The sequence below is a fragment of the Electrona antarctica genome, assembly GCF_951216825.1.
Source record: "Electrona antarctica genome assembly, chromosome: 5".
NCBI classification, from domain to species: domain Eukaryota; kingdom Metazoa; phylum Chordata; class Actinopteri; order Myctophiformes; family Myctophidae; genus Electrona; species Electrona antarctica.
The window spans coordinates 40,270,573-40,297,611 of NC_136810.1; the positions used below are offsets into that span (position 1 = coordinate 40,270,573).

Sequence of the window (27,039 nt, forward strand, 5' to 3'; positions counted from 1 at the left end):
GGATGTGGGAAAAGAAAGACTATAGCCTGTAACAAATGAGCCCGTGAGAGCGGAGCACCGTGGTTGGCTCCACGCTGAAAGCATCCGGCCTTGCTTTTATAATCCAACAACAACATCTCTGAAGTGGTGGCCCGGGCCGTGTGAGGGGCTCGCAGCTTCAGGGACAGAGTCCTAAGAGCCTCAGACTTTGGAGTGGAGGCTGGAGGGACAGGGCCATTCATCTCAACCCACCCCAAAAGCACTCAACTGCCAAAAGACCACTCAAGAGGGCTGGAGAGCAAAGGGTTTGCGTCACGCACCTGAAGTGGCACCGCATACAGCCCCGGCTTATTGTATCACTGTTCAATTGCAATATGACCACACAACATACAGACAGAATAAAAATAGTAACAGAATCAACCACAAGTGCACAGGGCACTGCCCACTTGATCCAAGTTCATACCTCAAATATTAACGGGATGCTCTGTCAGTTCATAAAGCCATTGCTATCTGTGATCCTTTACTGCTTCCAACATAAGGACTTCCTCCAGAATTCCTTCCTGGGTCCTCACAGGGCAGTTGTCAACTACTATCTGGACGTACTTGCATCCATTTCCCGTTGTAGTTCCATTTAATGTACATCTGTACGGAGAGCATGAGGAGTGCGAGAGCCTTCCCTGGTTGCCGTTTCAGAAGAGCAAAGTAAGGATGAACATATTCATTCAGTGGACAACCACACAAACACAAACATGGCTTGCCCTTACAGTCATTACAGGAAGACTAAAACCCCACAGCTTGTTTCCACATGTCTCCTCCACATGTTTCCTCACTCTGAGAAGAGAACACGGCAACTTTAATCTGTCAGTCTACAGCCAAAATGTCAGCCTTTCCAAGCCACACCTGTGCGGCACCACAGAAATTCAGTCAAAAAGATAGTTTCTTTTTTAATATAAAAACAGTTTATTGAAATATCAACAACTGTACAATCCTTGGTGATGATGACATGTGTTTTGCTACATGGTCTGACGTGTGTTGGAGCAGAGTCCATTTCGGTCTATGACAGCAGAGAACAGTGATCGGATATCAATGCAAGTACGGAAGAAAATTAGAGCATACTCAAACACATAGAATGTGGTCATGACTTTGACTGCCACCAGTGTGAGTAACCGTGAAAAAGCCTTTGCATATCAGTCACAGATAGTCAAAAGAGAAGGGCAATGATTAACTCTTACAGATCGATGGCTAACGGCGAACACTTTTGTTGCGGAGCATACACATATTCATAATCCTTAAGAGCCAACAGTGATGGAAACCGAGGCACCATCTGCTTGTCCACCAAGTCCAAACCCACCCCCCCTCCAGATGAGCTGCCATTTGATCCATCTTTGCTGTCATTAAAAGCAGCCAATGTTCTGGGATAAACTCTGCATTTCAGAGACAAATTAAAAGGTCAGATTTTAGGGGAGGGAAAGAGGCTCTGACGTTTGTGATTCCTCTCCCTTCCCGCGTACTCCCATCATGTAGTCTGAGGAAATGGACATCTCCCAGAATGCTCCACTGCTAAAATCCCAAACGGACAAATTGTGTCCTAGCAAATTGTGAAGGAGGGGGAGGGGGGGGGTCGCCTCCGAATTAGATTTCCGAAAAGGTCATCCTGGACAACGAACATGAAAAAAGGCAGAGGGAGGGAAAAAAATGAAATAGAATATCCTCTTACAAAGTCCTAATCTAATTTCCATCCCCCAGTGGGGACAGAAAATCAAGGAGAACAAGAAAGAACCATCACAAGCGTAACTGGACACCAAAATATAAATCTATAAAAGGCCTTTTATTACTCCATTATGTACACTTTACACAGGACCTCCAGGGAGAAGCTCCAGAGTGAAGCGCCGCTTCTACTTGCGTCACGGAACCTTCATCTCCACGTTAAAAAGACAAAAAAAAAGGAAATATCCGACAAAACTAAAAAAAAAAAAACAGCAAGACAATATTTTCTTCTCTGAATGCGTGGAAAACCGCACTCACTGTACAAGTGTTAGTCTCATGTAATGAAGGTCGAGGGCGGAATCGGAGGAACGCGGCACCCATAGACACAACGGTACCGACATGTGGTACAGCCCAGTCCAAGTTCAGCCCCAAAACTGCGAAAATCCAGCCGGTTTGGGTAACATAACATCCATGCTGTCGTTGTGTGCGAGGAAGGGTAGATGAAGTTCCGTCGTGTTCCTCCTGAGCATCGAGCGTGCTCCCGAGTTCAACGACCAGTCAGTCCTAATAGATCACTTCATACACGGTGGCCTTCTTGTCACCGGAGCCCGTCACAATATACTTGTCATCCGCGGAGATGTCACAGCTCAGGACGGACGAGGATTCCTTGGACTGTTTTAAAAGAGAGAGACACAAACATTATGTTATGTAAGGCTGGCTGGAGACAGAGCGCAGGAAGGGAAAGGCAGTTAGAGGCTACATACACACACACACACACACACACACACACACACACACACACACACACACATACATATATATATATATATATATATATATATATATATATATATATATATATATATATATATATATATATATATATATAGGGTTCCCTCACATCTTTACCAATTCATTTACAAAGCTTTTAAAAAATACTTTTACAGAATATTTACCCCAATTACCAGGCCTATATAACAATAATTCAGCGCAATAATGATTCTCTTAGTCCTATAGTATGTGCACTGACCAAAGACAGGCAGTCAGTGAAGCAAAAATAAAGCATAGAAAATAGAATGGTATAATTCAATTCCAAATTCTGTGCTAATTTTCTTTGCTACACTACCTCTCTTGTATTCACGTACCGGTACACATTAGGCTGCAATCACACAGCCCGTTTGGAGACTTATGTTACATTACATATTTCACGTTATACATTGGAAAATATTTTTCATCAACTAAATCAATAGCCAGGACCTTTGATACATTTCAAACCTTTAGCAGGACTGGAAAATGTTTATTTCTAATTTCAAAATATTTCCAGGAAATTCATGACCGTGGGAACCCAATATACTGCATTATCTTTTTATGGTAAAAGGCAACATTCCCTTACTCGGGAATGGCGAGGGAAGAGACAGTGTGTAGTTTTTATGAGGAAGGGGAAAAAAACGACAATTCGGTCTTGGTGGCAGGCAGCGCGATGAACTACATTTGAGGTTAAGTGGTGCAGAACAGCTGACTACAGGGCTAGATGAGATTCTAATGACATCAAATTCTGGCCCGGTGCCCCTCCGGAAAATAAAATAGAGTTCTTTGTCAGGTCAATATTTCAGGTTCGGTTTTCACTGATAGGAGAGCCCTGTCAAGACAGCGGTCGCTGTGTCCTTCCTCTCAGCGACTAGCCATGCATACGTTTGGACCGGCTGCAGACGGAGCGCATCGATCTGCATACCTGGAATATGCTGGCGCCATAAGGAGTCCTCCAAGCATTCAACAGATTGTCCTTCCCAGTGCTTACGAACCATTTACCTGCGGAGCAAAAGAGCAATAGAGCAATAGAATCATCAGAGGCACCAATGGAAATAGCAAAAAAAAGGCACTTCAAATAATGACCTTGCCAAGACACACAAAGCAAGCACTCGAGTTATAAAAAAGGGCACTGCAGCATTACCGTCAAATCAGCTATAAAGGGACTATGGTCCCCTCGCTGTATAGTGAAGTTTGTTTGTGTGTGTGTGTGTATGTGTGTGTGTGCGAGCGTGTGTGTGCGTGCGTGCGTGCGTGCGTGCGTGCGTGCGTGCGTGCGTGCGTGCATGCATGCATGCGTGCATGCGTGCGTGACTGAAATCATACCGCAGTAGGCGAACTTGAGGGAGAGGACACAGCTTTCGTGCAAGTGGAGCTGATATTTGTCAGGCTTGGTGTGGTGGAGCACCTCCACATTGCTGCTCTCCATGCCCACAGCCAGCCACTCCCCGGTCGGGCAGTAGCCCAGGGAGAAGATCTGTGAAAGGGTGACAATGTAAGTGACTGCATCACTTAAATCCAATTCAAACTGGCATTTGACAGTTGAGTATGCATAGGGCATTTTTGTGTTCCATTAATTCCTTTGTTCAATCATACACTTAGAAGTTCATTCTATGGTAGCGGCTTGTACCTGTGAGGTGAAGTCATGCTGCTGCAGCTGTCGACCCTCTCTTAGATCCCAGGAGCGGACAGTGTTGTCAAGACCGCCCGTCCACAGTTTGGTGCCGTCGTGGGAGATATCGATGCAGCTCGCGCCATCCGTATGGCCCTGGAACTGCCTGCAATACAGATTATAGGAAAGAGCCGTAAACATTCCTGAAGCGAACATCCCTGGAAAGTTTGGTAGACTTAATCGCCCGCAGAAGCAATTCTGCTGTGGGGCCACAAGTCACAAAGTGTGCCCAGGAGGGTGCTGCTATCTCACCTAACAAGAGTCTGGTTATGGAGATCCCATACTGCAATGTTTCCGTCACTGCAGCACGAGAAGCAGACCTTGGCGTCGGGGCTGATGGCCAGGGCGTAGCAGGCCGGGGCCGAGGAGGTGAGCTCGGCCTTGATGCGAGGCGTCTGCGAGGCCAGGTCCCAGATGGTCAGCGTGCTGGCCTCGCCTCCCACAATCAATGTGCGGCCATCGGGTAGCAGCTTACACGAACGAATGTAGTTATCCCTGTTCTGTTGAGAAAACCAGCACCCACGGAACTCTCATTTTAAGGCACTTTTAATTCATTGAATGGTTGGCATGGTACGCTGCAGAGCAGCACAACGTACGCGTTTCGGCTCTCAAGCCTGAAACGCGTATGTTTTTTTCTTTAAGAGGTTTTTCTGCCACTGAAATGAACCAATCAACAGTTAGCGATATGTGTGTGGTGGAGGTCCTCACCAGGCAGTCCAGCTGGGACACAGGGCTCTTGCTTCCTGGTTGGCTGATGTCCCAGATCTTCACACAGCCCTTGCCGCCCGTGTACACGTGCCGCGTGGGGTTGCTGATGGTGACGGCGCACACCACCTCGCCGTGGCTCAGTGTGTTGATCTGCCGGGCGTGGCGGGGAATGCCAGGCCCAATCAGCGCATCGGGAGGAAAGGGCACGGGCTGCATTTGACCGTCGGCACTCACGTGGAAGGAGTAGGCTCTGTGAACATTTAGTAGAGCTTTACGTTGGCATTTCTGATCATCATTACTAATAGATAGACTTTTGTTTGACCAAAATGCAGTAGGAGAGTGTCCGTCTGAGTTTACTCACGGCTTGCCACCAGAAATGGACGTCAGGCTGGTTGGGAGACCTGGAGCTCTCATGTGGGTGTGAGGGTCAAAGCCCTGAAGGTGAGGAGACAGAAGCTGTTGAACAACTGAAAATGGTTGGTGAATTCTGATCACAAAGTTATACCTCTAGTAAAGCTGCAATAAACCACAGATAAGATCTGACCAAGAGGAGGTTAACAATTACCATTGGTGAGCGTCCATAAGCTGCAGCGGCTGCAGCACTCATCTGAGGGGAGATGTGCAGGCCAGCATACACACCAGGACTGGTCAGGCCTCCATTCATCTCATGGTGTCCCATCATGGCAAAGGGAGTAGGGTATGAGCCCGCGATGGACAGAGGGGTACGCAGAGCAGGGGCTGCTGCAGAAAAAGTGTGACAGAAAGTAAGTTTATTTGCTCTAAAGTTTTTATCCCTCGATTCTGCAACACATTAAGGGCCTTTCTCGGCCCCACCTCTCTCCTTTTGTTTATATTGTGTTTTAGGATCCAAGATGGCCGCAGCACCAGGAGGGGGTGGGGCGGAGGTGAGCGGGTGGGGTCGACATATGCCCTTACTGGGCTGCGTTCACAAATTCAAGACACCTGTGTTGCGTTTGTCATGTGTCTGTGTTTAATGGCCACTCCAATGCATTTCCAATGGAAGCCCATATGGTTTGACCAAACATTTTGTTTGATGGGGGGAGGGGGGCAGAACACATCCATCAAAGCTGTGTTCAGACACAAGTCAGGTGTCAGACACAATGCAAGTGTCTTGAATGCAGCCCAGTAAGGTCATATGTCGACCCCGCCCGCTCACCTCCGCCCCACCCCCTCCTGGTGCTGCGGCCATCTTGGATCCTAAAATACAATATAAACAAAGGGAGAAGGGTGGGGCAGAGAAAGGCCCTTATTACCTAATGTAATCCTGGGCGCTACACTCCCTCTTCCAATCTGGAGAGAGCAACGGACTGACCTCATGCTTCCTTCTATGCATGGGGAGTCCAAGTCGCTTCTTTTCACCTGACAGAGGGGAGTTTCTCCGGTTGGACGTAGCGCGTGGATGGAACACGTTATTCCAACCAGTTCCTTTCCCCTCCATCAGGCCAGGGGGAGGCAGTATAGAGACCAGAATTACTGCATGTTTCTTGTGAGGGCAACTACCCTAGGGGAACATGAAACTCGGCCCTTTTGCCCACCCAGGGTATGGGTGAAAGTAGGTTTATATCAGAATGGAACACAGGGAAGGAAAGGAGCGAATGCTTCATGAGACCAAAGGACGGAAAGTGGAACTAACCCAGAGCCTCCATGCCTGGTGGCTTTCCCAGGATTGGCCTTAGCCCGGGAGTGGAGCTGGTGCCAGGGGTCGGGGCATCGTTGCGGGGCGTGGGGGTGTTGGACTTGAGGCCTGGTGTGGAGGATTTGTCATTCTGTTGGAGGGAAGAGAGAGAGAAAGCGGGCATGTTCACAATCTCCGAGAGCAGACACTGTGCAGACTGACAATGTGAGAGCAAACTGAACCTAATCCAATCTAATTCTGACAACCCCTATAGTCGTGCCGAGCTATAAACTGCTATTTATTCCAAAACCTATTACAACCACAATGACGATGGGGGTCGTTTTTATCCCTTCACTGCTATGGCTTTAATCTTTCCCCGAGTGAGGGGAGGGGGGTGTGATGGGGGCGGCTGGAGGATAAAAATCCTGAAATAGTTGAATACATTGAGCTATTACAGGGAAGACCTGACTGATCCCTATGCAGGACAACATTATCCCTGACATTTAGTCATGCACTTAAAGCAGCGACAACCACTCGTAATCCACTGCATAGACGGCCTAGATTTATTTGCACATATCCCTCCCTCTCTCTCACTGTCCCAGTGTGTCTCTCTCTCTCTCTCTCTCACTGTCCCAGTGTGTCTCTCTCTCTCTGTCTTACGTGACTGAGCTCCTTGGCCTTGGAGGACGGAGTGCTGCCAGAAGAGGCGACAGATGCGGGGCTGTTGGGCGTGTCCTTCTTAGGAGGGCGGGGCTTGTCAATGCCGTTTTCAGGTGGGGAGTGTGCAGGGCTCGCCCGCGGGGTGGCGGGGTCCTGAATGAAAACACAAAAACTGGATTTTTATTTTTACTGTCAACAAAAATAGGCCTTATCCTATGTATAAAACATTATAGTCTAATAATAATTAATTAATAGTAAAGCACTACATTTTGTGAGCCTTAGTACTGCTTATGTAACTTCAAACTCCCTCAAGGTAAAAGTCAATGTAGTGCACGTATGCTTTTTGCACGAGCAAATTTTGCAAACCACGCCCCATCACTGTAATTTTAACATCACTTGACAGCAAGGCAGACATGCCAACAGCTAGTTAAGCCTCGCGTGTCGTCCGGGTTGGTGGCGGATAGGTTAACGCCCGTTTCCAAATTGCAAATAGTACTTAACAATGACATGTGTGTAGGCTAGCTAATGTTAGCAGGATAGCTAGCTAATTACATAATAATGTAAACTAATTGGCTGTAACCTGGAGGACAGCGTAGCCAATGAAAGTGATGGTGCTGAATGCATGCTCACCTCATTTGACACGTCCACAACAAGGTCATCACTTTTCTCTCCATCACTGTCCTGTAAGGCAAGCGGGAAAATTAATTAATTAAATCAGCAAATCAACCAGGATCCTAAATCTTACTCAGCAAATATTGGCCTTTTATTGAATTCACCCTTTCTCTAATGATGGAAGTGATGCTGTATCTTGGCTGAAATAATTAAATGATAGCAATGGTCATTGCTATCATGACATGATCGTTTTCCTGTTTACTACATGTACACTCTTTAACTCTTTCAACGTTTCCTTTTTTTGGTAACGTGTATGTTTCACAACCTCGCGGCCGTTGTTTTTGTTCGTTTGCAAGGTTCTTTTGTTGGTTAAATCACTGTGTTTTGTTATGGCTTTCCTGCTCTATAGTTAGCTCATAACATTAGCCGTTGGCTGCTCCGCTCCCATAAAAGATTAGAAGGCTCAGTGGTTCAGTATGCAGTAGTAGTAGGCAGTATGGGGTAAGACTCCCATTGGCTTAGGGGACAGTCAATCATGACTAGGTCGCTAATAAAAACAGGCCTGTTGTATGTCAGGTTTCACCTGACAAAAAAAGAAATCTATGCTGTTGGGGGAGTGCACAGTAACGTACATATCTGCTCATGCTGTCCTTCTCCTCCACTTTGCGTTTCTTAGAGTCGAGACTATAGTCAGAGGAGCTGCGGTGTTTCTCACTGGCCGTGCGCAGGCTGTCTGACGGGGATATGGAATTATTCTGCAAATTAAAAAAAAAGAATAAAAGTTAAAACAAACACAGGCATCATTGTCATTGGTCTTCATTCACAGATGGTGAAAGCAGAGCAGTGCTCATTCACTAATGCACATTCACAGAGACCACTGCCAATCCAAGCACTAAAAGAAATGTCTCATTCACAACCACTGTGGATGCGACAGACTCTTAAAAAAGGCAGCTGGAAGGCCAGTTCCACGTAGTACCATGACACCAGCCAAAGCCCCGTCTCTCACACACACAAGCCTGTCCCTGGCCACAGTGACAGAAAGGCCGTTATCTGCACTAAAGGGGGGGCTTGTTTTCCAAGCCGGGCTCCCTCCTCCTCCACATAACCGGACAACAAACAGCCTCACAGGGACATGAGCAGTGTGTTGAGGCCTGAACAGAGGCCCTTTTCTCTGGAGTCAGCCAGGCTGAGCGTGAGAGAGGAGGGAGGGAGAGAGACACAGACAGACAGACAGAAAGAGAGAGGAGGGGGAGGAGTGTGTGTGTGTGTGGTGGGCATTGATTGCCGTGGTGCCTGGGCACCATGTCAGTTCCACTCGGCTTTTAACGGCAGGCTTTGAGCGCAGAGATAAAGAAAGGGAGGGGGGGGGGACAGGGGGAGATCTATATCCTGCCAGTGGGCACAACAGCGTGGGACTGACTGGTGCTTCAGCTTCTTTACGGAGCCTTGCCCACACAGGCTGGGACAGCTCACTCCAAAAAAACGCCAATAGAGTGGGGTGGAACTAGGCAAGTGTCCAGCAGGCCTTCACAAGAGCTTGCAATTGGCCTGCAAACCACCAAGCTTTCCACGATGCCCTCCCTGTCCCTTATACTGAGGGCAGAGGGGAGCGACATGGGCTAAGTCAGCGGCAGCCCCGGAGAGGAGAACAAAAGGCCGATGGACTAGCAGTCTGGGCAAAGGGCCACCGTCTGCATAATGGCTGACCTTTAAAGAGATGCTTAGCGTGACTCATTAACCAAAGTCACCACTCTGCTATCAGATGACCTAGGACAAGAGCACAGCAACAAAACAGGGCCTGCTAATCGCCCCAGGAGTTCCATTCCTTCAGACATGACTGCACCCATTCAGACAGCCTGGGCCGGCAGAAATACAATCTCACAGACCCATCACAAGCCATCAGACATTGCAGACATTCAAATAAAATGCTCTAGCAGTTCTGCACCAGTCAGGGTGAAGGAAAAGGGTAAAGAAAGAGAGAAAAATAAATCTACAAATTGTGTTTATAAATATTCATTAAGAGGAGGATGGAGAGAGAGAAAAAGACAGGGAGGAAGACAGAGATACAGAGAGAAAGAGAGAGAGATTGATAATGGACTGGTACACAGGGAGTTGAAGGATCAAAGAAATCCTTTAAGAGGGTTCCAAGTCTTCCTTCCTAATTGTGATGAAATTACAGTGCTAATTTCTCCGGCACGCACACGTGCGCACACGTGCACACACACACACACACACACACACACACACACACACACACACACACACACACAGTCACATACAGTGTATCATGTCCTTGTTCATAGCAAAGTTATGGACACTCACCGTGCTCTCTTCAGTCACAGGAATCATGATGATTGAGTTCGAGGGAGATGACAGCAGTTCCAATCCAACAAAGAGAAAAGAGTGAGTCACAGTAAAATCCTTATCCATCAGTATTGTAACACCCTACAAATGTAACCAAATGGATCAATTTGGTTACATTTGTACAATTGCAGGGTTAAGTGAACACAAAGGGTTTTACTGTGCAGTTAGTGTATTGCAACAGATGATGGTGGCTGAAGTTATAGATATGGCTGGAAGGCACAAAAGGTCCTCTTATCAGTGTGATGAGGACCTGTTGAATAGCTTGTGCTGTGGTGGGGCTGAGAATGTACCAGCTCATTACCCAGAGAGAATGTGAGCAGACAGGATGCACTCCTCACCTTCCTAGGGGCCCCCAATCCTAGGGGCCCCCAAGTAGTGAATTCTAGACATTCAGGAAGTCACACACTACACTAAATTAGTCCTTCCACCCTTTTTATGCTCTTTTACTATGGTGCTAACGTTAGAAGCATGCCACCAAACAAGTGTAATGCTTTATTGGGTCGTCCACTCACAGTTAACAGTCTTTGTATTGAGTTGTGCTTGAAATGTACTGTAATTCTGCCAATATTCTGTTAATAAATATTTCAATCAATCAATCAATCAATCCACTTTCCCCAGAGTAAAGTGGTAAAGCTGCGGTAGGTATCTGTACTCACCTCTGTGTTCAAGATCGTGGTGGTTCTTCTCGTCCTTGACAGGGAGGTGGGCCTGGCTTCCCAGGGCCCCCAGCGCCAGCAGGCCCGAACCGGAGCCCGTCACAGGTGGGATGCCGGGGGGTTGCAGGCCCGAGGGATGCGGGGGCAGCTGGACGGGAGGCCCATGAGCCGCGTGTGAGAGGTGCTGTGCCTGGAGTTGCTGTTGCTGCACACGGATAGGGTGGGATAAAGACAGACAAGATGGCAAGTGGGTCGGAGGGAAAAGCCAAAGACACGCCACACACTGAACATGATGCTGCTCAGTTGCTTTTGCACAGGCTGGGTCAGATATTAGTACAATCACACGCCCATTACTGTTAGGATAAGGGATCAATTCCTTTTTTCAACAAGAGGGCAGGGTCACATAAGCACCCCCCCCACACACACACACACACCAGACGTGTGCAGAGGAAAGCAGACGTGACTAACATTTGATTCTCAACAAATCTGATATATGAGATGTGGTGTGGGGGGAGGGGGAAGATGGCTACAGTGCACAGCAGAGTTAGTCCACGCTGGGACGCAACACACAATGAAGGCAATGTTCGAATTAATGATAACCACAACAAAGTCTCAGCCAGCCCAGCCATGCAACTAACATCCAGATGAATCAGAGTTCTATTCATCCTTCCATTCAGTGTGAACTAGCAGAGCAGCAACACAACCCCTCCTCACTAAGACCTCTTTCTAAAGGTAGCTCTCCACCGACGTCGGTCGGCATGACACTATCGACGGGTCGGGACTTCTAGTCAGACGTCGATCGCCAACCGGACTTGTTTGGTCGGAGCCCGACAGGCTAAGCCCTGGGCTGGTGAAGTGTTTTGTTTTGGTATAGATACGGAGGCTCCAGTGTTGCCAGATCCTTTGAGTGAAACAAGCGACCAGGTCCAAGTCCAAAAGAAGCAACCGGTTTCAGCACTTGAACCCTATTACCCTATCAGCTATTTTCAAAAATAATTTTGAAAGCAAGCCTAAAATACTTCCGAAATAAGCTAAAACTAAAGCAACCCGCAATTATGAATATTTACAGGAGAAAGCAATGCCAAAGTCGCTTATAATAAGCAGACCTGGCAACACTGCAAAACAGCGCTGCAGGCTACTTTGCATGTGCAAAAACAATGTTTCATCGGCTGACTGGTTTGTGCTGAACTAAAATGCACTCTTTTGAAGTTGGAAAGAGTCTCTTGGAGTTGGAAACAGTCTTTAATGGAGAGACGCCTTAAGCTGTCACGACTCTGGGTCACCCCCCTTACGGAAGGAGAGTTCCCCAGCGGGTGGAGCAATCTGTCAGTCTGTGGTCTAAACTACCTGCTTTTTTTAAACACTTCAAAACACAGCCTGCCTTTATTTGCTCCTCTCATATTCACATCCCGGGATTAACAACCCATGATGAGTCACCCACACGTCCAAACTTTGAGATCGACCCAACAGCAAGTGCCAGCAGCTGTCGCACTGTGTGTACTTGCGTGCGAGATAGACTATGTGTGGTCTCTGTGTGTGTGTGTGTGTGTGTGTGTGTGTGTGTGTGTGTGTGTGTGTGTGTGTGTGCGCACACGCTCCAGCAGCCAAGACCAGGGGTCCCATGCTGGCACTCACTCAAGCCTCCAATATTGCCATCAATATTTGAAAGGCACAGGGAAATGGACGGGAGTTAAAAGGCACTCAGAATGGACATACGCAGTTTAAAGCATGGTTAAATAATACTTAGCCAAGTCACCAATAAAGACGTTGGCAATTTATTACCAGTCTACAAGGCTAGCTGAATAATTCAGGTGCTGCAATGGCATGCACCTCCCCTCTTTCTTCTACAATGCTCAATCAGCATCAGTGACCATCCGAGTATAAATGCAATATCTGTGTCTGTAGTAGTTCACGTATCACTTGAACATCTCTCCTGAGTATAGTCTTACAATAAATGTGTAACATCTCTGTAAGTCTGTCTGTACGGCTGTACGTCCGTGTAGTTCGTTTATCGCGAGAATTGTCCGACCATCTAACTTCAAACTCGGCGCACACGTCGCTGACGACCCGAGGGCGTGCCATGCCCAGCGTCAAGTCAGATAGGCGCATGTCCAGACCTGCCGATCCGACCAGTACGTCCATGTATAGGCATCTATGGAGATCTAGTTGTCCAGAACGGCAGGCAAAAAACAATGTTTCGTCGGCTGACCATTATGGTCATGCGCATATATGGGACCGGCCGACTTCAAACTTGGTGCGCGCATTGGCATATATTCTGATTACATCAGGGATCTCAATATATGGGCATAAAAGGTTCACAGACAGACGGTACCATAAACATACTGTATATAAAGGCTAGATGACTCAAGGCGGATTCTCTGGTGTCGTTCACTGGCGGCCATCTTGCTACAGTCCTACGTTCGGTGGTAGCTGGTGATCAGCTCAAACTAAAATACTCAAAACTTGCTAAACATAGACAGATTTACAAACGGTTTGGTTTATTACAAACGTTGTCAACATGGCTATGATTCAGGATGCTAATCTGCTTAATGCTTTTTTTTAATGCAAACGTCATATAGAGTGTCTCAGTCCCCTTTCAGAACGACGAGTGGCCCAGGAAATGATTCCCCATTAATTTTCTCCATATGCTTTTCAAAAAGTATTTATATAAAGACGGTTACGCCACGGACAAAGCCAACTCGGATCGTGAAAAATCATGACAATAAACACAATGTTTTGGGCCGATCAAAATTATTAGAAAGAAGAAAATAAAGGCAGGGTACAACACTTTTTGTTGTGGTGCAACCACTTCAAGGATCAGCAATTTCTGTCCGTCCGTCTCTATGTCTGTCCCTATGTCTGTATGTTTAGGGTACCAACAGGTGGCGCTGCTGAGCTAGAAACAGAGAGAGAGTGTGTTGCGCTGTACTGTACTAATTACAATGTGGAGCATGCGTTCATGTGAGAGACAGAGAGGGAGGGGGGGGGGGGAGAATACCACACTATTACTTGTGAGAAAGAGTCTGCTAATTCCCCCACACGGTAACTCTGTCATATCTCAACCGTTTCGGACACCGGGCGGATTGCTGCCGAACAGGGCCAGCACACTGGGGGGCGTTCCTGTGGGCCTGGAAGTTCCGGGGGCCCCCACACAGAATTGCACCACTTAGTTCGCACGGGTGTGATTTTCTTCTTATAAATTATTTGATCGGCCCAAAACATTAAAAATTATTGTCATGATTTGTCACGATCCGAGTTGGCTTTGTCCGTGGCATAACCGTCTTTATATAAATACTTTTTGAAAAGCCTATGGAGAAAATGGGGAATCATTTCCTGGGCCACTCTGGGTCATTCTGAAAGGGGCGGGACTGCAATGCCATAAATATATACAAGTATGCTGACGTCTCTGACGTTTATAACAAACCAAACAATTTGAAAATCGGTTGAAAATTGAGCAAGTTATGGTACTTTAAAAAAGCATGCCCCATAGACACAATGTTATGAGCGGGCGAGCGACCTGTAGCAAGATGGCCACCACATAACTCTTCATTGGCCAGCAGCGCGGGCGAGCCATCTAGCCTTTCTTATATATACATCTATGGACGGTACAACAGGTTCTCTGACAACGGGCATTGCCTGACCAGATGGGGCATGCATTCCCAACTTGTTCCCGAGTCCCGACTTGCATTGTTCCACAGTAGACTGGTGCCTGTTATTATGGTAATTTACAGAATATTAGGTAATAAGCTAATAGCTTGGGATGTGGTCAAGGTACAGTACACTACGCTGTGTATCTCTGTGTATGTCTATGCCCATCACATGGTATGAACTATTAACAGCCTGGACATTCATTCGTTTAAGCACGAGTGCAGATATTACGAGTACATATTACTTCAATATGTCCATAAAAATCATATCTGGAGGAGTGTTTTAATTGCTTATGTCCTTACTTATTATCTACACGGCAGGTGGTGTGGAATGGCTTGCAAAATGGCAGTTACAGGTCACTGGGGATGTGGACTTGCAACCTTGCCCCCTACTCCACAGAAGGGCTGTCAATCCAATTATAAAATGTGCATGGGAGACAGGAAAGGAGAGAGAGAGCGAGCAGGTGAGACAGAAAGAGTGTGTATGTGTGCGCATGAGTGTGTGTGAGGGAGAGAGTTATGATATTATGTCCATGAGGGAAATTAAGGAGCCAGTTCATTGGCAGGGGAGAGTCAGCCTTGCTCATTGTGCTTAATGAGGCACTGATGGCTAATATGCATGGCTGATCAGCCAGAGCCCTCATTAGAGGGCCATAAATGAAGACAATAATAAATAAAAAACGGAGGCTGCCCTATTCACTCTAATTTAATATTCCTAGATAAAGACCTACTCTTTTTGTTCCTGTTTCCCCCCCTGCAGTGAATACATGTACCTACAGAGCCAATTTGAAGCTCGATGTTGTAAGCACACAAGCAAAACTGTCCCAATTCCATTCTCTTCACATAGCAAATATAAACCAACACAATCAACAACATATGTGTGGCACCGGCACCGGCAGTGGCAACTAGGCACAGTCGGCAGGACTAATGTCATGCAACATGCACAAGCCCCTCAAGCTCCTTGTCTGTGGGCAAACACACCAATTCCATAACGTTCAGCATGGCACACACAGACATCTCAGGATGCCACTGACCATGAGAGCTGGGTAGGCAGCGTGCTGCTGCTGCGGGGGGAAGGAGGACAGAGGCTGGTCAGGGATAAACACTATTATTAACTTGGTGTAAAGTCCTATCCTACGTATGTTTGGTTTATACTCCGTTTCATATCATCTGTCCTGGAGGCAGCATCCAGGAGGGTGAAGAAATGTACTTTGCTGAATTTTGCTTTTTCTTTTCCTTTTTAAAGGGGAGGGGTTTTTAATCAAGCAGAGTTTGCTACCAGTCAGCAGGTTCATCTCGGACACCACCAGCAGCTTGTCCTAGATGCATCCTATTAATGGCCTTCAGGCCCATCAATAACACATGCGGCTGGCTCCTGGTTGCTGCCCCTGTCTGTCTGCTTGCCTGGCACGCGCTCTTTCACCCTACCTTTCCTTACAATATGCATGAGGCTCTTGGCATGCCTACACTGCTGCTTCTCTCAATGAATAACTAATAAGAGAGGTATTCGTAAACATTGCTACATTTCCACCCTCACACAGACATGTACGATTGTACGTGCAAGATGACCTGTGCATGAGTGAGAGGAGGCCCAGTGGCTTTGCCACATTGAAGCCACGTATGTAAATCATGTATGGATTACTGCAATATTTAAACATTTTCGAAACCTTCTGCAAGCACGTGCGTGCGCAGATAGCAAGAGCTTAAGTGAGCATGGCGCCTAATCCAAAGCTAGAGCAATGATAGTACATAAATGATAATGATCGTACAATTCAAACCTTATAATGAACCACACCTTAAAATTGCTTTCCTTAACACTACTCTGTCTAGTCTTTTAGAGTAATAATGGATGTGCTTCAGTCTGCCAAACAAACAAAAAAGACAAAAAACAGCTCTCCATCACCTGGAGACACCTACTCTGAGAAATACCAGGGAGCAATTATCCTGGAATGAAAGGTCACCATGGGGGCATTAATTGAATTCCGATATGTGCCTCCAGTCATCCAGTCAGCCATCCGGGCAGGGCCTCTTGTGCATGTTAAAGACCCTGACTCCACTAATAAGATCACTGATAGTGTGAGCTCTTGGATTGGGAGGTGAAACCAATCAGTTGTGTGGTAGGAGGACAGGCCTGCTGCTGTTGATCACTGCTGTTGATCAATGAGGAGCAGATGGTCAGGCCAGAGCCATGATGAAAACCATACATTATAGCACTGCGTTGCTGCGGCCAGCAGACTGCGGACTGGGCTGTGATGGCTGACTGCTGTGCTTTGTGTGCTGTGCTGTCTCGGTCTAGCTTAGCAGTGCTGGCACTAGTGTTGTGCTCAGCCCCACAGACTTTTAATTCCCACAGCTATCCAGGTCAGCAGTGAGGGATGAGCCTCCTCGTTAAAACCTTAGCCAATTAAAGCAATACAGGCTGGCGAGGCAGGATCTCAAGAGCTCCCAGGCTCACATTTATAAACACACAACAAGGCAGTGAAGATACCACTGAGACCCAGTATGGAACAACAGGCCGACTCTCTGGCCCGACCCACTCATTGTGTATACGGCTCAGATTCATTACTCAGAAACAAAACATTTGATTGGAACAGAACAATATTAAGGAAATTAGATAAAAGAATCAATGGCTGAGGCAAATCTGCACTTTATTGCTTTAGTGGGTTCGGCTTAAGTTGATCACACTCTGTACTCTAAACAATTTTGTTCTACTTGGCGCAACGAGGCGTTATGGGAGATTAGGAAAGAAGTGCAGTGCAGATTTGCCTCTAGCCCCAAGGTCAAATAAAGGAATAAAAGAAGGAATACACACGGTGAGCGGCAGATTGGGAAGTCCACGTACCCCGATGATGGCATTCAGCTCAGTCATAGTCACCTGCTTTGCTCTCTCTACTGCCTGAGCCACCTGCTGTTGGTGCTGGGGGGGAAAAGGGCGTGCTTAATATGACGTGCCAGCATCATTGACCAACCATACTTTCATACATTGTTAACCCATTCAGGCCTGACGTTGAAATTTAAAAAAAAAAGTTTTCTAAATCATGACAATTTTCGGAAAGATTTGAGGCACATTTTAACGATTTTTCAAAAATAGCAGACCTACAAGTTCATAGCGCGCCACTCGGTGGCGCGCTATGAGCTTGTAGATGTGCTATTTTTCAATAGCTAAATTATAACAATGTTTAAAACACCAAAAGGGGTTCCCGCCCAAAATGGGTTAATGGTTAATGTGGTTAAACGCTAACGTGACATGGATGCGTTCCAGGTCTCAATGGATTAACCATACATGTACTATTCACAGCTTTGACTGACACCATTATATAAAAGAGGCATGAGTCACTCACAATGATTTTGAAGTGTCTAACCTTCCATGTTTTTAAAGCCTGTAACTTTAGAGCAGAACGTGTGGCTCCTGAATAAAGACCATAACGGCCAATTGCTCCTTTGTACTTGCAGTGATTACAAGGTACAGTAGGCGCATATAAAACAAACTCACCTCTTGTGACAGGAAAGGCATAATTTGAGCTAAAATGGCGTTGAGACGTTTGGCGATCTCCGTCTGGAAAAACAAGAGTAGCAGACCGTAGATGAGTATGAAACAGTGGCTTCACATAGTCCCCCGCACCCCCCCTCCCCCCCTTTAATGTTTACACCGATTAAGTCAATTACTGCGGCAATCAGAACTGCTTGACTCAACATCCTCTAAACAGCATGATATTGACATTTGAAATATTTAAAACATTAGGAGAGCCCAGGGGGATGGAGCACAGCTGTGCTGAGAGTGCACTCCATGCTAAACGGATATGAACAGGCGGAGTGCGGCTGACTTAAGAGCATCCTCTCTCTCTTCTACTCAGTCTGGCCTCTTCCCCTCTATCTAGCACTCTGCTGTCCTGCAGTTAACCTCAGAGATCAACCGCGCCCAGGAAGTCAGCCCTGCTGACCACACTTCCCCGTTTATTTACATATGACTCCAGTGCAGACTAATTACACTATGGCTGCCCAATGGCTGACGGTTGAGTAAAGTGTAAGGACCATAATGACCTTTTAGTACAACACGTTCACCTCAAAAAGTCTATGATCAATACCATTAGAACACAACAGCTGGCCACTGAATATTGAGACTGTGGTTTTTCCACAGGCTGGTCTTCCTGAGAGCAACGTGTGAAGGTTGTTTCTCACTGCAGTCGGCTGCCTCCCCGGCCCCCTCCCCCTCCCCCAGCCCACCCATCCATCCATCCACTGTGTCTCGGCCTCCATTCTTCTGCCTGTCTACCCACTACCATGGCAACAGCTGCAGCCCTATCTGGCTAGGATCATTATGCAAATGGCACCTCTGCCTGACCGTAACAGGGTTTAAAATCATATTACGTGCTTGGAGGCAGGTCATTAAATTGAATTTTCAGCCTGTCGATCAGATGAACAGGGCAAATGAATGGTGGATAAAAGGAGCAGTGGGAGGAGGTGTAAAGGAGGGGTGCGTGCATGCGTGATCTACCGACCCTCCCCCACTCCTGTAAAAACACTGCATGGCGAGCCTCTCCTCTGCCTCCCTTGTCCAGGGAGGGCAGAGCAGACAACAGCAGATTCTGAAGTTGGTAGGGATTTTTCTGCACCGGGAGAGCAGAGAAAATACCAGTGCCAAAGCTACATCATATATGGAATTTATGAGCTGCAGTTCAACCCAGGGCCACTGCAGAACACAAACACATCAGAGGGATTTTCTCCAATTTTTCATTCGGAGCAACACACACAATGTACTTTGCAGGCTGCCAGCTTTATTTATTACATATAACACAAATGCCAGGCTGTTTTGGCAGCAGGACATATTACCGCCAAACACCGCCAGGGAGATTGGAGAGTAATGTTGGCCCGAGCAAGGCCTGCTGACCCAACCTACAATAGCATAGATACTTTGCCCAGCAGGCTAGTGGCACAAATGCTAAGATCAATTTTTGTATTTCAGATGCACAACGGGCAGTAATCTGAATTACACATATGGTGTCATTACATACCACACAAACTGATTTAAGAGGAACTCTAGTGCACCGAATAAAACAGACATAAAAAGCTGAAGAGCTAGACCTGGCTGTAATCTATATCTAATAAAGAAGGATTAAAGAGCTTGGGATATATATAGGTTGCATCATGGGCATTAGCATTAGAGCTATAAAGTAAATGCTTTAGAAAGCTGCTGCGCTTGAATAATCTTTGTTTGTTGAGATGAGCCATGTCAATAGCAGTTGAACATTTGACAGGATTTGTGGAAAGGCCCCGGGCGCATAGTCCATTCCTCTGAAGCTTAGTGTCATGGTGACAGCTGGCTGAGAGGTCAGGAGGTGGGCAACCCTAGCGCGACCAAAACAATCGCCTGCTTCTACACTCTCTCACAGTACAAGATGCAAATACATGGAAATAACTAACGACTCAGCGGGCAAACGCTGTCAAAATAGATACAGTGCAGAGGCACGCTTTTAGCTCTGTCGGCAGATGGGGGTGAAAAAGAGGAAGAACAGAAAGGGGCTGTTGTCGCTTTAAGCAGATGACAGCCTAGCCCTCGAGGGGCCAGCTTTGCGCTCGACTACACAATTACAGGTACTCGGACCTGTCTAGCACCACTTTAAGAGCACTCTCAGGCCAGCCTGTCAGCAGCACGCAGAAAGCTATTTGTCTGTTGCTATCAGCAATGGGAGAATGGAGTGAGACACTGATGAGCATTAAATACACAGCCACAACAACTGGTGGTGTTGGTCACGTGATCTGTGCATAAACATCACTTGACCCAGTCATTTGGAGAGGGCCTCCAAATTCTCCAAGATGACAAGAATTCTCTCTCCAAGAAAATTGTGGCCGTTCTTCCAATACTATCCCATCTAAGGTGAGGCCTGACAGAAGTTTCCGCCAGCCAGATTGAGATGTTGCGCTGAACCTCGAAGCCTGGTGAGTTGAGGCCAAATTGTTAATTGACATCTGAATTTACCTGAGGCCAGGCCTCTAAATGGTTTGTACCAACCTGAGGCCTGGCCTCTAAATGGTTTGTACCAACCTGAGGCCAGGGGCCTGCCTCTAGATGGTTTGTACCAACCTGAGGCCAGGGGCCTGGCCTCTAAATGGTTTGTACCAACCTGAGGCCAGGGGCCTGGACTCTAAATGGTTTGTACCAACCTGAGGCCAGGGGCCTGCCTCTAGATGGTTTGTACCAACCTGAGGCCAGGGGCCTGGCCTCTAAATGGTTTGTACCAACCTGAGGCCAGGGGCCTGGACTCTAAATGGTTTGTACCAACCTGAGGCCTCTAAATGGGCTGCATGGATCGTTACAGCGATTTAACGTCACTATCATCAACAGGCAGAAGAGGTTCTCAAGTAAATGAATACGACAACTTCCAACTGTTAAAACCAGTGCGACAATGATAACAAAAACAAGCACAATCGTCTTGTAATGCAAATCTAATATTCAAAAATTCCGTTACATGTCTCTGTCTAGCTTTGAAGCCCTGACTGCTCTCAACAATTACACAGCTCCACTCCAGCAGGCAGAAACAGATGACTGATGGGAGATGGCTGGGAAGGAGGTCTAGCGACGCTTCCCCAGCCGCTCGTCATCACTACGCTTCTCTTTTGGAAGAACACTGTTAACTCACTCCGCGGGCTGACCAAGTTTGTTTTGGCCTCCCCATATGCCAGATAGTTAGCTCCTTCGCAAATAATTCCTTAAGGCCCCTGAATATAAATCATTCATCTCTCAACACTGCTCCCTGCCCTCCTGCCCCCCCCCCCCCCCCCCCCCCCCCCCACACACACACATTGCTTGGATGTATGTGGCCTCAAGTGAGCTCTGTGACTATGCTGGAACAGGTAAAGGCCTGAAACTGTTGGGAGACTTAATGGACACCCTGGCCTCCGACCCTCTCCACCCCAGGGCAGCTCCCGGAAACAAGTGGCAGACATGGAAATTACAGGCTGACAGCACAGGCCAGAAATTAGCTGTATTTTTCTACATAGTGCTGTGCCCGACGGGACAGGATCAGACAGCACAGCACTACCGCATCAGCCCATCTGCGATGTGCTGCTGTGTACTCTGAAATCAGCATTATGTCTCTGCACAGTAATGAAAAAGCCACCGTTAGGGGGAATGGATTTCCTCACAACAAAATAAATCCCCTGGCAGGAAAATAATATGCCTATGTGCATCCAATAATCCGGCCCAACCCTGCCTGTTAACCACTCCCTGTCTCCCCCCACCCGCGCGCTCTATGCTGGGGGTGGGTGGGGGGGTAGTAGTATTGTGGGGGAGCAATAGGGTCGGGGGCCCACTGCACTGTTTGCCTACAAACACGCTGTTCAGCAGGTTAGGGCCCTGCCGATGAATTATTCAACGTCTTCCATCAGCTCTGTTGAGGCTCCTGATAAAAGTCAGGCGCTAAAATGGATCAGTCGATTAACCTGTTTACACAAAGCGGGGCCTGCCGCCCTTCCCCCCCCAGCGCTACTCTTCAACTGGCCTCCCCCAACCCCTCCTCTGCTCTCCTGGTTGGAGATAAGTGCCTGACAGAAGCTATCAGAGAGGCCCCAGGCCTGACAGACATGTGGCAGTGTGACACCCCAGCCCAGAGACACTGATGGATCACCCCACCACTCCAATCCACCACATCCCCAGTGCTGTCATTAACCAGCCCAACCCACTACTGGGGGATGCAGAGGAGGGACAGCCTTACTGGTTTCAAAGCAGCCTGGGAATCTATGGATTTCCCAATCGTGTGTGTTCCTTACCTCTCCAAGCATGTCAATGCAATTGATCCTAGTGATCAGTGGTGGGGTGACTTAATGGTGAGAAGTGCGCGGTCGGTCAGCGTCGCGGTCAGTATATTAAAATAATAATAAAAAAAAATACCTGCCCTGACTGGAATTAATGTTTGCCATAAAATATTTTTTTGCCGACTTATCACCTCTTTTTTTTGCCGGCTTTATCACCTCTCTCTTTTATCATTAAGTCAAAGGCTGTCCTTGCCAAAGTCTGCCTTTAATCTTATCAAAGCGGTTTAACAAATCTTGCCTTTTACACAAATTCCAAAGGGAAGGCGACAGCGGTAGTATATGCTAGTCTGAGTGTGTTGCCTCCTTCACACCCTGTGCAGTGACCCCTTCGGTTTACAGCCTACTATCATCAAAGTACATTTCAGCTCTCAGCCCCATGAGTGGCTCCTGTCATACTGCCAACACACACACACACACACACACACACACACACACACACACACACACACACACACACACACACACACACACACACACACACACACACACACACACACACACACACACACACACACACACACACACACACACACACACACACACACACACACACACACACACACACACACACACACACACACACACACACACACACACACACACACACACACACGAAAAAAAATAATTGGGCTCAGACGGGATCCCAGTGGTACCTACCTGTTTGTGCATCTCTATGTTCAACCCATAGGACATCTCGTAATACTAGAATGGAGAAAAAAAGAACCTTGTTTAGTTAATCATGTTGATGACTCCACATCAATCAGTCGCACTCACATGTAAGTGCTTTTCTGCGTAATTACTATTAGCATTTATAAAAACAGCCATTCATTCAACTTGTTGAATAATTACAATAACCTTAATGTAACTTGCGTGGTGGCAATATCGTTACACATAATATGATGAAATCAATTAAGATCCATTACAGCGTTCTGTCAATGATGTCCTCATTCACAGGATTAAAGAGCAAGTTGCTTTAAACCCAAATTTCATCAGGCAAAACATTGTATAAGGAGCAGTACAGTGTTTAAAGTCTACTCTGACGTCTTGCAGTGTGGGCACAGGGAAGAAAGGGTTAGATTTATCGATTGATGCCTTAAGCCCCCCCCCCCCCCCCCCCCCACTCCTCCCAGGTTGCCGAGATGTCTTGTTTACTCATCTTAACGCCCGTTGCTCAACGCTCCTGATATTCTCAAGCCAGGTCAGTCTGTCTGGCTGAAATGTAATCCACGGAGCCCGCGAGTGGTGGTCAGGGCCGAAATGGCTTTCCAGTCAGCGTCTATTTGATGAGGCCAATGCATTATTCAGTCCATTAGCTTCTTCGAAAATTACCCTCAAACAAGAGAGCCATTCTGTCTGAGATCAGAGCCCTCGCAGCCCTCAACGTAACATGACACCCGAGGGCCCACAGCGCTGGCTGTGGGATACTTCCTACATGTTTACCTAACCTCCTCCCTGTCAGCCTGACATGTTTTTTCCTGTGAAAAGAATGTTTAACTTAAGTCTCAGTGTATTGGTTTAAGTCATCCCCTGCGTGTTTACCTAGGATAAGAAGAATACACTGGCCATGGAAGACACACTGATTGCATCACGTCTGAGACAAATTTTCTGTTTCATGGGCACAACTTGAGTAATAATAATCACTAAAATTAAAACATATATAGGTTAAGAATGCTACCGTAGCAAAGAACAGGGGGCTGATGTTTTGTAAAGAATAACTACTTCTTGCTCCACGTCCTCCATCTTGTGTGCAGTGGTACATTTTCCCACACGCTGCCCTGGCCCTCCTCCGTCAGCGCTCACCTAATTTATGGCTGTGCATATGTCTGAGCGCGGTGTCTCCTAGGAGAATAATCAGATCAGCACACACAGAGGGCAACGCTGTAGTCATTGACCCTTGGAGATCAGGGGCGCTCTCAGAATGGAGCCTCAGCCGACTGCCTCCCTGCTCGCCTGTCTGTCAGAAAAAGGGTTCTTCTGCAGCAACAGCCAGATACACGGAGCCCCTCCCCCCCCATACACGCCCAATGCCCTGGAGGGACTTTCAAACAGGCCCATACCTGGCTGACACTCACCTATACCCAAACCTCCACAGACACACACAGACACATACATACACCCACAGGTAAACACAATGGCCCCTGTCTCACTCCACCTCTAACTAGATCTCCTACAAGCCTCACAATTTGGAAACATAATTGCTTCCTATTGTAACATAATCTTACCATGACATAGTGGCGCTGCATCTCCGTCTTCTCATTGGCCAGCTTGTCATACTCCACCTTAAGACTAAAATAGAAGACAAGGTGTCAATTTCCAGGCGTCTTCTGACCCTTCCAATAAATCACTCACTCTTAACCACTTGACTACAGTGTGCTGAGAATGAAAACCGTAGTCTGGTTTTTGTTTAGTTTCCTCCCCTGTGTGGAAGTTGACAGCGAATATTTGCCGATAAATCTTTTTACAATTGTACTATGAGCGTAAAATTGCCATTGGTTTCGTGTTCAATTATTACCTGTGATACTGGGCTTGCAGGAACTGAAATTCATCTTTGATTCTGTCACAAGACTCTGCTACAGTGAATTTGAAGCCAGGCTGGCCTGGCTGACCATGGGGAGCCTGAAAGAAGGTTGTACACTCACATCAGACCATCAACACAAGAAAGACTACCCCTCCCAATCTGCAGAATGGTGGCTCATAAGCTCTTGCCTCAATTTGATACACTTTTATCATCCCTCTAGGGAAAGCTTACATTTAGACATTAGTGTAATGTGTACAAATAGTGTTATGATAATGATTACACTGTTTGAGGCAAACCTCCCTATTGCAGTAAACCAGAGCCATATTGTCATTACCAGAGCAATAGAGGTGGGTCAAAAGATACAAAACTTGGCATAATTATGGCAATATGGCTGAGTATGTAAACAATGTGCAGTCAGAAGGTATGGGTATGTAAACAAACATGTCCTACTGAAAGCCTCCATGTTTCCATAGCTATAAACGGCATTATAGTAATAATTGCAACATTATTTCGGGGTTTACAGCAAATGTGTGGTAATATATTAACAAATGCAAAAGGCTGAACTGAGTTGTAGCAGTTGAAGGTTACGAAATGATCTAGGCTGAGGCTTCTCAACATAGTGGCCGTGCCACCACCTCATGCGATGTTGTCAAGATAAATATAAAGCTGCTATAATTTAGATGCATGGGACAAGGTCTTACCGGATGCCGGCCTTGTGGATACATTTTGAAATGTATCCCTTTGTTTATCTATCCAATGCGCTGGTCCTTCGGCAAAATGGTTGAAATGTGTGTTATGGTATCACCACCAGCAGCGCTCAACACGCTGAAATCCGTAGTCGTGTGAACTGGTCAAATTTCCTCGTCGTAGCTGCTGTTAAATCTATTGGTATAACAGAACAAAAGGAGGGTTTTTTTTAGTACACACTGCAAGGCAAGTTACTGTGTTTACACGATTACAGCTAAGTAGATGAAAAGAATAATACCGTCGGTCGCGGAAAAAAACAGCAGCAGTCAACAGCTTCTTTTCTTTGATGACCTTATTCAGTCAGTCAACACAGAACGACGTCCTCCAACAAATATACCCGTTCACACAAAAGTGATGCGGTCACAAACTACTGAATTCAATGGCGTTAAGTAACCTCCTGGAAATGTTACGTCGCTTATGGCGAGAAAAGATCTTCATTGGCGTTTTTTCAAAAGAGCCAATATTTGGTGTGGAAAAACCCTCTACTTATCTCTTGTTCGCTTTACAGCCATGCATGCAGGGTTCCCTATCATACCACCTACTGTTTGGTGGAGCCGCGTCCGAGGTTAGAATTCGAAAATCAAAGCCATTATAGAGAAATACGTACCCGTACGTAAATCCGGATCGTTTGAGGAAGCTTTTTAGTAGGCTACAAATCATGCGTCGAATCTGGTTTAATCCTTCTCGATGTAACGTTACGCACCACGGTGCATACCGTGGTACCCACGACCCAGTCTGATGACTCGAGATGTAGGTCTACTACTCGGGGAAGAAATGTGGTGCGGTCGGTTCTTGATTAAACTTTCTTCTCAACCAACCACGAACATCCAAGGAATGCGCCTTTTGTGGCGCGAGTAAATCCCAAAATATGTTCCCAAAATCTTTCTTCCGATTCGAAGAGGTTTGTTGAGTTTTTTTCCCCCTTCTTCTTCTTAAAAGCGTAACATGGTACTCCACAATCTCACATTTCCCGTGCTTGTTGTCCGACTCTAGCCCCGTGTGCCACACACAGGCAGGCAGTAGGGCTGAACCGCCGTGCACAGCCGCCTATCTGTCCAATCGGATCAGTCCAATCGGATTACTCCGAAGGACCACGGCTTCCATCTGCCTATCGGAGGACGACGGCCCCCACGTGGGGACTCAATGATACATGACATCATCTCATGGATTTACAAGGCATCATCCCTCTCTGATGTGCAACAACAGCACTAATGCGCCGACAACGATTTTAAAAAACCAAAAGAGCCCCACGGACTTTATATCCGCAGTGTATTAACATTATTGTCATTTTTTTTTTTTTTACCAGATAGTTAATATTATGCTTTAGATTGGTGTGATGGGCAGGGGGTTAAACAACCATGCCTTAAAATGTAGCATATACTGTGGTTTTAGCATAGCTACTGTGTGGGGACACTTTATTTCTCTGCACCACATTGCGATGAAATATCAACTGGTATTGCGCTTTAAAATGTTTCAAGCAGCCGCAAACAACAGGAAGATTCGTGTTAACAGAC

The 27,039-nt window shown here is 46.8% G+C and overlaps 1 protein-coding gene across 1 annotated transcript; it reads right to left on the reverse strand.

The window, feature by feature from the left end:
* Positions 1 to 1,788: 1,788 nt before the first annotated feature.
* On the reverse strand, positions 1,789 to 26,541 carry tle3a (TLE family member 3, transcriptional corepressor a). The gene is made up of 21 exons (XM_079501614.1): positions 26,133 to 26,541; positions 25,480 to 25,660; positions 24,773 to 24,876; positions 24,483 to 24,546; positions 22,918 to 22,962; positions 17,942 to 18,004; positions 17,261 to 17,365; positions 10,798 to 11,006; positions 9,959 to 9,962; positions 8,414 to 8,536; positions 7,800 to 7,850; positions 7,170 to 7,322; positions 6,528 to 6,660; positions 5,439 to 5,614; positions 5,235 to 5,308; positions 4,874 to 5,123; positions 4,418 to 4,665; positions 4,124 to 4,271; positions 3,820 to 3,970; positions 3,419 to 3,495; positions 1,789 to 2,358 (listed from the first exon to the last, which is right to left on the reverse strand). Exons 2-21 carry the CDS (start codon positions 25,501 to 25,503, stop codon positions 2,251 to 2,253), a joined length of 2,310 nt encoding a protein of 769 aa, XP_079357740.1. The 5' UTR covers positions 25,504 to 25,660; positions 26,133 to 26,541; the 3' UTR covers positions 1,789 to 2,250.
* Between the last annotated feature and the right edge of the window lie 498 nt (positions 26,542 to 27,039).

What these genes read in the sequence shown, in the direction of transcription:
- tle3a (XM_079501614.1), bottom strand. Translation starts at nt 25,503, where the DNA reads ATGTATCCACAAGGCCGGCATCCG. An exon ending in ATCCACAAGGCCGGCATCCG is followed by an intron (nt 24,877 to 25,479) that starts GTAAGACCTTGT and finishes ACCTTCTTTCAG; the next exon opens with GCTCCCCATGGTCAGCCAGG. An exon ending in TGCCTTTCCTGTCACAAGAG is followed by an intron (nt 17,366 to 17,941) that starts GTGAGTTTGTTT and finishes TTTCCCCCCCAG; the next exon opens with CACCAACAGCAGGTGGCTCA.